An 11,936-nucleotide genomic window follows, 5' to 3' on the forward strand; every position below is an offset into this window, starting at 1 on the left:
GCGGCCGAACCTTGGCTTGCTCCCACAAGACTTTCGGAGGCCAAAGGCGCTCCCGAAGCCTTTCCATGTTCGGCGGCCGAACTTAACCTTCGGCAGCCGAACCTCTGATTTTCCCTCCTTGGCCTTTCTCTTCAAAAACTCAACTCTTTTCTATTTAAAACCATAAAACACATGAAAAACATTTTAGAAAACCTTTCCTTTACCCTTGCTCTACCCCCCAAAGAGGATCCGACACCCGAGATTCCACCGGACGGTAGGAATTCCGATGTCTGAACGAGCGGGGTCTTACATTCTTCCCCCCTTACAGAACATTCGTCCCCGAATGAAGCCCTATGAGGTGGATTGAAAGTATCCCACATCGGAAAGAGGTAAGGAGGGGGGACGCCTTATAAGGGCAAGCCCCAAGAGACCACAGTAGACGCGTTTTGAGGGGAAGGACGCTTGCGTGAACCCTCAGAAACAAATCCGTGAGGGGTAAGATGGGCCGAAGGTGCTCTCCCAAAGCGGACAATATCTACTGTTGTGGGCCCAGAGGACGTTACAATTGGTATCAAAGCCTGGGCCTCATGAGTACGGTGTGCTGAGCGAGGACGCTCAGGCCTTATGGGGGGTAGAAGCCCTATGAGGTGGATTGAAAGTATCCCACATCAGAAAGAGGTAAGGAGGGGGGACGCCTTATAAGGGCAAGCCCCAAGAGACCACAGTAGACGCGTTTTGAGGGGAAGGACGCTTGCGTGAACCCTCAGAAACAAATCCGTGAGGGGTAAGATGGGCCGAAGGTGCTCTCCCAAAGCGGACAATATCTACTGTTGTGGGCCCAGAGGATGTTACAACAAGGCGGATATTCGCCAAATTCGAGGACTAGTTGCTAACCCGTTAACAAAATTGACCAAGTGATTTATATTTAATTTGACCATTGATCAGTGAAAATACTGGATGAAGAATTTCGGCCATGGTCGAGTAATGAACCTAATATACTTGACGAAAAATAAGGTAATCATCAGGCGAAGCAATGCGATCATGGAAGGTCAATCTAAGCAGGTCACGTGTCCCAGGCTATAAAGATAACTATCACATTCAAATTTAAAGAATTGAATACTAACGGAGGGACCTCTCATACTATACAACAATCGTCCAAAGTAAGCTATGAGATGTTACCTTAAGACAGGACCGCGTGCCAAAATCCTGATAAGTTGATATACGGTCCCACTCGTGAAAGGGAAGACTTGAACACCGTAATACTCGGTTTTTCATCAAAACTCGCCCTTCCCTGAAGAGGTCGAGTTTTCACATAATGTTACCGTTAGTGGGAACCATCCAACAAGATCTCCATTATGTTTGTAATCATGAATTCACCGATCAATCAGCCGGCAGAATCTCGTATTAATTAGCCAATTACATCATTATTGGATTTTCAGAAGATACTATAATTAACTCCATCTTCTTATGGTATGAAAGTTAACGATTACAGAGATAAATGTATACAATTTTTATTCAAAATAATTCATTACACTCGTCATTTTCTTCAACTTACTAACTTGAGCGTTGGAGTAACTGCCGTAAACGCCAGCCCTTTTTTCAAACAACATCAATAAAATAATATCCACTTTAAATTTTATATTCAATTGTAAATAACTAAAAAAATCTTGGAGCATATTTGAAAATTCCGTCTTCCCACTTAGCATCCAATTAAAAAAAAATCATTTTTATTTTTTATCCATAACTAAAAGTTTAACCATAATCAATAAATATGGCTTGGAACTTTTAATCAACTATAGTTATAATAATATAGTGATTAATTTTAAGTACTTTTTAAATTATTTTCAGCATTTAATTTAATTGATAAATATAAGTGACAATTCATAAATATTTAAATAATTAAATTAAAATATTTAATAAAATTTTGATAATCATATAGAACTTATCAACAGCCGTAATAATAGAAATTAAACATAATTTAATAAATACTTAAAATATATAATCATTAAATATCATGCATTCATAATCGATTAGTGTGGAAGACTTTAAAAGATTTATGATAATTAGTAGCGAGCAGAAAAAATTGATCGAATTGAATTAATTTAAAATTTTATTTCGATTTTTTATTTATTTTATTTTAATTTGATTCGTTTTTAATTTTAAAAATTTCAGTTATTTTGATTCGATTCAGTTTTGATAAAAAAAAATAAAAAAATCAAACTGAATTTATTAGTGATAATAATATGTTATTTTTAATAATATAGAAAAATTGAATTATATTAAAATTAAAATATTTTAATTAAATTTTAAAATATTAAAAATAAAGTGTAAAAAATAAAAAATTTATTAAAAATTAAAAATTATCAAATCGAATCGAATTAAATTAAATTAGACTGATTCAATTCGATTCAGTTTCTAATCAAAATCAATTCGGTTTTTATAAATACTAAAATTTTAATTTTCAATTCATTCGATTTGGTTTGATTAAAACCGAACCCACCAAATATGGTGGTATAAATAATAAATTTTAAAATTTGTGCAAATTCAAAATACTTAAATATTTAATTAGTGGCCCTTCAGTTTGTGAAAAGGTGTATTATTTTTTTGAATGATTGATTAATATTATTCATACAGTCAGAAAATGAAAATTAAGGTTATTAATTTTTATTTAACGACGTAGTTTAGTCAATGAATGACTAAATTCATAGATCTCAACTTTCAATGCATGAAAGCAAATACAAATTCGTTACGTCAAATATATAGGAGTGGTCCTGTGAGGAGAATCGCGACTGTTCCAAATTAGAAAGAAAAAGAATTATTCAAAAGTTTAATTTGCCAAAAATAAAAAAATAAAACAAAAACTCAAAATTAAATCAAAACAAATAAAAATAAGTTCAACCCAAAATCAAACAAGCACCAACAAACCTAATATAGCCACTGACTCGATTCAAATAAATTCTAGTCAGCAGGAGCGGTATTTACCAAATACAGTGATGTAGTCCGGAGTTATCAGCATAATAAATTTAATTTATAATTATATTTTATATATTATATAATGAATTTATCTATTTTAGATTTATTAAACAGATTTTTAATTTTAAGTCTAGTCAAATAAATATAATTAATTTTTTAAATTGAAAGAATCATAATTTTTAATTTACTAGAATTAATATTATCACAATATTTATAATCTTGCATTTATTGATTAAAAAAATTAAAAAATAAATTAAAAAGTCTTTAAAATATGTCGTCTAAAATTATAAACAAATTAAATTAAAATTAAAAATTAAATAAAATTAAAATATTAATTTAAAATATATTTATTAATAAAAATTATAAAATATAATTATTGAAATTAATAAAATTTAAAATTTTTTGATGATTATTATTTAAATTAAAATATTAATTTTTAATACAGACTAGAATAAGGATGTATCATTTCTGTTAAATTTTTAATGGGAAATAGATTTATATTATAGCTGTTGTGTATAATTTTTCGTTATAATTTTTTTTTTCTTTTTCGAAAAGTGTCCATATCAAATTTCAATATATGAAAGGGAATATAATGAAAAAGAGGGAAAGATAGCAATCGTTCCTCTTCGACGTGACTATTTACCTTAAATAACATTTGAAGATTTTGTTTACAAGAGAAGTAAGATTTTTTTCCCCTTGTACAACCAAAATGTCAAATACGATATCTAAAAATTCTAATGTGAATTTTTTTTTCATGGTGGAATTAATTTTTTATTTTAAAAAAATTTAATATTCTCTTTTTTTTTTATAAAAAGAATTATTTTAACGAGTTTTTATCAATTGGGAATACTCATTAAGATCTTTTTTTCTTATATAATTTCATATTTGGTGATTTCCATAATAATGCTAAGTTACAAAGCAGCACTATTTTGTTCATAAGTACATAATTGCAGGATAGAAACCCTTTAACAAAACCACAACATTAATTCTTCAAATCCCCATCTCCATCATCCAATCTTCACCCATGCACCAGTACTAGGTATGTTACCATGTAACACAAACAACAGATAGTATCCTGCTGGTGCAATCTCAGCTGTTGATGGTCCAACAGCATTCAGAGTATGCAAATCAGACAACTGATGAGTGATGGAACTCATCTTCAGCACCACCATCCTCTGATTCATAGCAAATGAATGTGTAGTGAAAGAAGGTGAAACTATTCTTACTGATAAAACCGTGTCTGATAAATACTCGTCAACCTGGAAACTCACTGAGAATGTCTTCTGATATCCTAATGTCTGGTCCGCCGATAAAATTCTTGGCCTTATGTACTCGTACTCTTCTGATAAGTATGGCGGTGAAAATGCCTCCAAGCTCAAGTCAGTTGGGAATACTACGCCGGTGAAACTATAGGCCGGATGGGGGTTGCTGCCACCCACTAGAACACGACTATCCGTCAATAAAATCGCGGAGGAGTGGTACATTCTTGGCTTTGATGATGGTGACATCGTCGAGAAACGCCAGTCAGGGTGCTGAGATGGACGGTATATGACTGGAGTAGTTACAGGGTCTCTCGCAGAATCATACCCAGCAGTGCCTGATCTGCCGCCATTGATGATAATGACGTCGCCGGTGGGAAGTAGCAGCATGTCGCTCATGACTCGTGAAGTTGGCATGGTTTCCATTACCCAACTAGGGTTTTGCTTAGTGACCACCAGACGTCCGCATGTAGAACTTGCAGGAAGAAAGACTCCTCTCTTGGCTGGTAGATCTGAGCCCCTTCGTGCACCCCCACAAATCAGAACTTCAGCTTCAATCCTGCCATTGTTTTCATCTAAAGGAAGTAGAACTGAGGATCCTGTGCTTGGATAATTACGAGAAACATCATCAGGAATCCGAGGAAACTCTCTGATCACACGATTTTGATTATAATCTAACAATATCGATCGAGTATTAGCAAAAACAAACAAGTTTCCATCTGGTAAGAGATGCAGAAATGGATACAAATTGTTCTCTTCGCTTTTATCGTAAGTCTCCCTTAAAAAACTAAGCTCAAAAGTACCAGAACGAGAAGGATAGAACTCGTAGTTAAATTGCCTTCTACCACCAACAATGATAATTCTTCCATCCGGCAAGATTTGATCACTTGCATACCATCTTCTCTGTGACAGATAGTTTCTGAACTCGATCCAGTCACAGATTCCATTCAAACATGGAGTAAACATACGAATCACGTGGTCTCCATCATTGAATCCACCAGTTTGAACTAAGGTTCCATTAGCCAAAACTGCAGCAGAAGAGCACCAAGTGTCAGTTTGGACCATTAAAGCACGGTATGAGTTGGTGGCAACGTCGTAGAGGACGGAGTGCGCAGTGCAATCTACCTGCAGAGCCTGGTCCTTGGAGTCATTCCGGCAGCGGCCACCAGGAAGGGAAATGTTGGATTTGCCGAAATCTGTACGGTCGAAGATGACAACTTTGTCATCATGTAAGAGTTGCATGTGCATTGCTGTTATGCCTATGCTTGTCTGCAATAGAGTCCACTCCCCATGGCGTCCGGCGTATGACGATGCGGTGTGATCGGGCCTCTGGGATATCGCCGGGGAGTGAAGGGTGAAGAATGGGAGTGAAAGCAGGAGGAGTTTGATTATGTTAAAGGTCATTGTGGTTCGAGAGATTTGCTAGTATCACAAAGAGTTAGCAAAATCAGCTATATATTCAATCAATTAAATATTATTATTTTAATTAAAATCAAAGCTTATACATTGGTATAAAAATATAGGCTAATTAGCATAAAAAATACAAATGTTTGTGTTTTTGATAATTTTATCTGAATATTTTAATTTTACAATTTAATTTATTAATTTTATTTAAATTTGAAATTAAATTTAGAAAAAGTGTGGCAATATTTAGATGGATGAACATGTGATGTTTTTTATTCTAATAACATGGGACCTACTTGTCCTCCACCTAAATATAATTATACTTCTTTTAAATTTAATTTAAATTTAAATAAAATTTATGTGAATCTTTTAATTTTATATTTCATTTGTTTGTAAATAAAAATATATTTTTTTAATGTAAAAAATATTTTTTATATATAAATTTAATTTAATAGTAAAATGCATCTCAATAAATCTGAAAGACTATTTTATTTTCAGTTGCGCATTTATATATCTATGATGAGTAGATGTCCTTATTCTATATTAAATGATTGTGATGTCATGATGTGCAGATATAAACTTCCTAGCAATAGGTGGAAACTAAGAAAGTAATCTTGGCACGGCCCCGTGAGCTGCAGGGGAAAGGGCGAGCTATGCTATTGGCGTGAATTGCGCAATCAATAAAATATGATAGCTAGCTTGTGCCTTGTAGTGGAAAGCTAGGAAAATGAAGAATTCGAAGGGGTTTCTGGATTTAGCAAAAGCCCTATATTTATTTGTTTTGTTTTCTGGACTTAGTTTGGAAAATAATATTTTTCTAATTCCAAATAAAAAAAAAAATCTCTTATTTTTGTATTGCTATAATAGCATTACAACACTGAGCATCAATCAAGCTACTCTACATGGTTTAACCACCAGTTACGTAATAAATTTCCTTCCAACCATCTTTTAGCAACAGAATAGTAAATCTTAATTTATTAACGAATTTCAATCTATTGATAAATTAAAAAAATATTTAAATTATTAATAAATTCTAAATTTGTTAATAACATGATTAAAAAATTATTAACAGAATTAAAAATTCATTATTAAATTTTATTATTAAATTAATAAGTAAAAAAAATATTAAATTTATTGACGGATAGTAAATTCATTAATAAATTTAATATTTTTTATAAAATTTACATTTTTGAATTATCAATAAATTTATTAATATTTTTTAAATTCGTTAATAATTTTTAAAAAGAGAAAAGTATTTACATACATAAATCATCTTCAAAATTTTTTATCCATTAATTAAAAAAAATGCAACTTTGACAACTTCAAAAATTGAAAAAGCCATATATTGAGTTTTTGTACCAAAACGTAAACACCCATCGTCTCATCTTATATAATCATAGTCGATATAGCGATTTAAAGCCATGATATAAAAAGGCATACCTCAGTTCGAGAAAAAGTATGAAGTGAGCCACTAAATTTCCAACTAATGTTCCATCTTTCCTCCACTAGGCCCCCAATGTATATATTCAATTTTAAATACATTTCCAATTGATATTACAAGCAAAGTGAGCTTTTTCCAACTGATATTTTCTTTCACTAAATTTTAAGACGTCTTCATTGTATTATGGTTCCTTGGTATTTTGAACACCTTTACTTTTCTTTCCAAATAATTTCACACAATTTTATTAATTGTAATACTCTATATAAATTAATTTAAATTATTTTTAAATTATTTTTTTATTTAATTTAAAATGATTAATCAAGTTATTTAATGATTTTTAATTTAATATATATTTAGTTTCCAACACATTTTCAATTAATGGAAAATAATTCTCATAATCAAAATGGATCCACGGATACAAATATAAAATAAATAAATTATAAAATTTCATAATAATAAATTCAAAGAAGTAATAAATGTTATATTTTTATAAAAAATATCGATAAAAGGAGGTACATCATATGTTCGAATTAAGATAAGTTATATTGGATCCAGCTATTCAAAACATTTCATATTGAGAATTTATTAAGATTTAAAATTATATATAATAACATATTAAAAACCTATTAAATGATTTAAATTAATAATTTTAAGACAAGTGAAAAATAATTTTAAAAATTAATTGATTTAATTTAAATCCATCTACGAGAATTGATATCAAAAATATTCTTTCTCATAAAATTATTGAAAATTAGTAGGCTTACAAAAAATGGCTATCCAAAACAAAATGGAATCACTCAGCACTACAAAACTGCGACCGAAATAGATTAATATTTTAAACAATTAAAAAATAAAAAAAATTTATTTATATCAATTTACATTTGTATTGTGTGACCAGGAGAAGATATTGGAGCCCAGCTGGTTAGCAAACTGTCCCGTGTCAAGCCCACCCACTTGTTCTCAATGGCTAATTGTAGGGCGGACCATTTGGAGAGAACAAGAAGCATGCTGACAGCTACCTTAATCTCTCTCTCTCTCTCTAGTTCCTGAGATAAAAATATTTTTCTCTTTTCTTCCGTTTTCCTTTAGAGGCCAGTTCTCCTTTGTTTGCCGTGTTACGTCTGACCAATTCTCCTTTATTTGCCGTGTTGCGCCGACATAGTGCCTCATCTAGAGAATAGGTGTATGTCTAGATGTAATCCAATCCTTATACATATAATTATAATTAATATAAATTATAAATATTTTTTTAAAAAATTACTTTTTAATTTTTAAAATATGACATAATTAACAGATTTACCATTCTATTTCATAACTTAACATTTCATCGTTAAAATTTAATTTCGTTAAAATTTAAATTTAATCTATTAAAATTTTTTATTAAATCAATAATTTTCACATTAATCAAAGAAAATAAAATAAATATAATTTTAAAAATACTCTTATAAATAATAAAATAAAAAAATTACTATTTAATTTTTATAATATAGAAAAACTCTATACTTAATCTCTCAAATTTAAAAAATATATTAAAATGTTATGATTAGTTTTTCTATTAATTTTATCACTAAACTTTTTATTATTTAGTTCCTATAATTTAGAAAAAATTATTAGTTAGTCCCTCAGATTATTAAAAAGTTTATTAATTAATCCCTTCATATCAGGAATATTTTAGATTTTTTTTATAATACTTAACGACTAAAATTAACGGAAAGACTAATTAGTAGACTTTTTAAAATGTCAGAGACGTTTTAATGAATTTTTTAAATGGCGAGTAGAGATCGAGAGAGAGCGATATCACAAAAATAATTTCTAATGAGTTTTAATTTTTTATTTTTAATAATTTAAATTTTATATATTTTAATTTTTATTATTTTTATTAAATTTAAATTTTAAATTTATTAAAATTTTTATTTTTTTATAGAAATTGAGTTCGAGATTTTCGTTTTTGAATTTGATGAAATTAAATTTCAAAAAATAAAGTGTTGAATTAAAAAAATAAAAAGATAAATCTGTTAATTATGTAATATCTTAAAAATAAAAATGTATTTTTTTCTTCAATTCTACGATTTATAAATTTGTAAAAATTAAATTTTAGAGATTAAAGTATTGGATTTTAAAAAAGTAATTCGATTATTTTTTTTCTGTCACTAATGATATTTTTGATAGAAAGATCTCCAATTTTGATGGAAGAATCTCCAATTTTAACGAAATTAAATCTTGTGAACGAAAATATTGAATTTTAAAAATTAAAGGCACGAATTCGTTTCGGAAAAAAAAAAAAGTAATTTTTCCTTTTCTTAGGCCATCTCCAACCCTATGCACCATTTTTTGCACTATTTTGGTGCTTTACACTAAAATAGTGCAATATTATCTCCAACTTTCTGCACCATTTTTAACACTAAAAAGAATATTTTATTTATATTCTTCTCTTTCTTTAATATTATATTATTTATTTTACTTTAATTTTATTTATATATTTCACTCAAAAAATTCATATAATTTTATATATTCACTCTAAATATTTATTTATTTTATATTTTCATCCAATATTCAAATATTTAATTATTTTATAAATAAATAAATAAAAATATATTAATTATAAAATTATATTAATTAAATAATAATTATAAAAAAACATTACTTAAACATTAATTATAAACATACATTAATTAGCAAACTAAATATAAAATAAACTCATATATATTAAATTATCAATAAAAAATTACAAGCTAATTTAATGTACCGTGAATAATTGTATTTTGAATTAATATATATTATTCAATTATAATATATATGTCACTTTACTAATTTATTTATATTATTCTATATAATATATTATAAATAAATTAATTTATTATAAATATTATTTATAATTATGAATATATTAATTTAAATTAATTTTTAATAATTATAAAAATATAAAATAAATTAAAAATATAAAAAATTATAAAAGTGAAAAAAATTAAACTTAATTGAAAATATATATAAATTTTGAATTATATTATAATTTAAAAAAATAGAAAAAGAAATAAAATTTAAATTATATTATAAATTAAAAGAAAAAAAAAAACAGAAAATAGCGCTGCTACAGTGTCACGCCATATTTAGCGTGACACTGTAGTGGTGCGCCAAAATCCCGTAGGATTTTGGCATGCGTTGCAGGGCCATCTCCAACGCCAAAATAGAAATTGGCGCAGCGTTGGAGATGGCCTTAACCCAGAGAATGTATACTCCCTTCCATTTTGAAGGCTTATATAGTTTTGTATTTATGTATGAGATGTTCAATAATTCATTAAAATGATTTAAATAGATTCAAAACTCAATTACATGAATTTCAATTATTTTTTAATCTTATGCAAATATTTTATTTTCTAAAAAAAAATTAAAAAATATTATTTAAATCTGATTTTTATTAACTGATGTAAAATATAATTAACATATTGCCCGAAAAGTAAAAGAAATTAAATAGAAAAAATGGGAGTGAGTCAAACAAATATCAACCTTTGATCCATACATAGAAAGGCCAATGCAACCAATGAACACCGTGCGAGTCGCAATCTATTGGTGGTCAACGTTCTGTATCCAAAATATCAACTTGGAATTCACCTTTCCACCAATGTCTCCCCGTTATCCTCTCCACTTTTCTTTGCTTAGCCAAACATTTCCTAATCTTCCTTCCTTCCATGCACGTATAAAAGCTTCTCCTCTAACATTCATTCTTAACCTAACTCAAATATCAAAATCCTAATCCATTTTCTCTAACAAAATGAGCCAAGAACAGCCACAAAGGCCTCAAGGATCCCTTGACGGAGATGTCCTCTCCGTCCAGGAGGATCTTACTGAGAAGATTATAGGTGTTGTGACGCCGTCAGAGAATGCAGGGACGGGGCAGACCCAGAAAAGCGCCGGAGAGTCTGCAGCAGCTGGTACTGGCTTAAGCATCGCAGTTGAAGATACTGATACCCATGAAAGGCGTATCCTCAGGAACAAAGAATCAATTGCTGGACAGGTTCTTTAGCTTTTAATCAACCCGCTTATTAAGAGATTTGATGGGTGCTATTATCTAATGTAGATATTGAATTTGTTATGGCGCAGATTGTTGGGCAAATATGCCAAAGAACCCCAATCCAGCTGATGACACCAACGCTGCCATTTCAACAAGGTGGTAGTAGGACTGGTGGGATTACCATTGGCGAAGCACTTGAAGCCACAGCCCTAACAGCCGGACAGAAGCCAGTTGAATGGAGCGATGCAGCTGCAATTCAAGCAGCGGAAGTAAGAGCCACTGGTCGCACCACCATTAGCCCCGGTGGTGTGGCTGCAGCTGCACAATCAGCAGCAACACTAAATGCTAGGACTGCAAGGGATGAGGACAAGACAAAACTAGCGGATATTCTTGCGGTAATTACACAATTAATCAACTAGTGTGTTTAATTAAATATTATTATGAATTAATCAACTAAGATGATAAGCATGAATGTAGGATGCGACTTCCAAGTTGCCGGCGGACAGGCCGGCGACGAGGAAAGATGCTGAAGGGGTGACAGGTGCAGAAATGAGGAATGATCCATATCTCACTACTCATCCAGCGGGCGTGTCGGCTTCTATAGCTGCTGCTGCCAGAATCAATCAGCAGAATAGTTTAAAATGAATTTAATGCACCTTAATTTAGGTTGGTTTTATATTAAAAAATATATATATATATTTAATAAGGTTTAACAAATATTTAGAGGTGCATAAAAAATATTTATATAAAATTAATTAAAAAAATATATACACAATGTAAATATTTAATTCGAGCAACTAAACTCATTCTTATATAAGAAAAACAATATCTAAAAACACTTGTACGAGTCCCTTGGGAAACTAGTCTAAAG

At 29.8% G+C, this 11,936-nt stretch overlaps 2 protein-coding genes across 2 annotated transcripts; one reads left to right on the forward strand and one right to left on the reverse strand.

Moving 5' to 3' along the window:
* Window positions 1-3,954: 3,954 nt before the first annotated feature.
* On the reverse strand, window positions 3,955-5,615 carry LOC110621577 (aldehyde oxidase GLOX). Its single transcript, XM_021765849.2, has one exon. The coding sequence runs from the start codon at window positions 5,613-5,615 to the stop codon at window positions 3,960-3,962; it is 1,656 nt and encodes a 551-aa protein (XP_021621541.1). The 3' UTR covers window positions 3,955-3,959.
* Window positions 5,616-10,825: 5,210 nt separating this feature from the next.
* Window positions 10,826-11,710, forward strand: LOC110621578 (late embryogenesis abundant protein 47). The gene is made up of 3 exons (XM_021765850.1): window positions 10,826-11,068; window positions 11,155-11,460; window positions 11,543-11,710. Exons 1-3 carry the CDS (start codon window positions 10,826-10,828, stop codon window positions 11,708-11,710), a joined length of 717 nt encoding a protein of 238 aa, XP_021621542.1.
* Window positions 11,711-11,936: the final 226 nt, after the last annotated feature.

This window comes from Manihot esculenta, chromosome 8, assembly GCF_001659605.2.
Source record: "Manihot esculenta cultivar AM560-2 chromosome 8, M.esculenta_v8, whole genome shotgun sequence".
Classification (NCBI taxonomy): domain Eukaryota; kingdom Viridiplantae; phylum Streptophyta; class Magnoliopsida; order Malpighiales; family Euphorbiaceae; genus Manihot; species Manihot esculenta.

Bases quoted from the DNA above. Each gene is read 5' to 3' on its own strand.
- LOC110621577 (XM_021765849.2), bottom strand. From the start codon at position 5,615: ATGACCTTTAACATAATCAAACTCCTCCTGCTTTCACTCCCATTCTTC.
- LOC110621578 (XM_021765850.1), top strand. From the start codon at position 10,826: ATGAGCCAAGAACAGCCACAAAGGCCTCAAGGATCCCTTGACGGAGAT. The intron at 11,069-11,154 runs GTTCTTTAGCTT...GTTATGGCGCAG, and splicing joins AAGAATCAATTGCTGGACAG to ATTGTTGGGCAAATATGCCA. The intron at 11,461-11,542 runs GTAATTACACAA...GCATGAATGTAG, and splicing joins AACTAGCGGATATTCTTGCG to GATGCGACTTCCAAGTTGCC.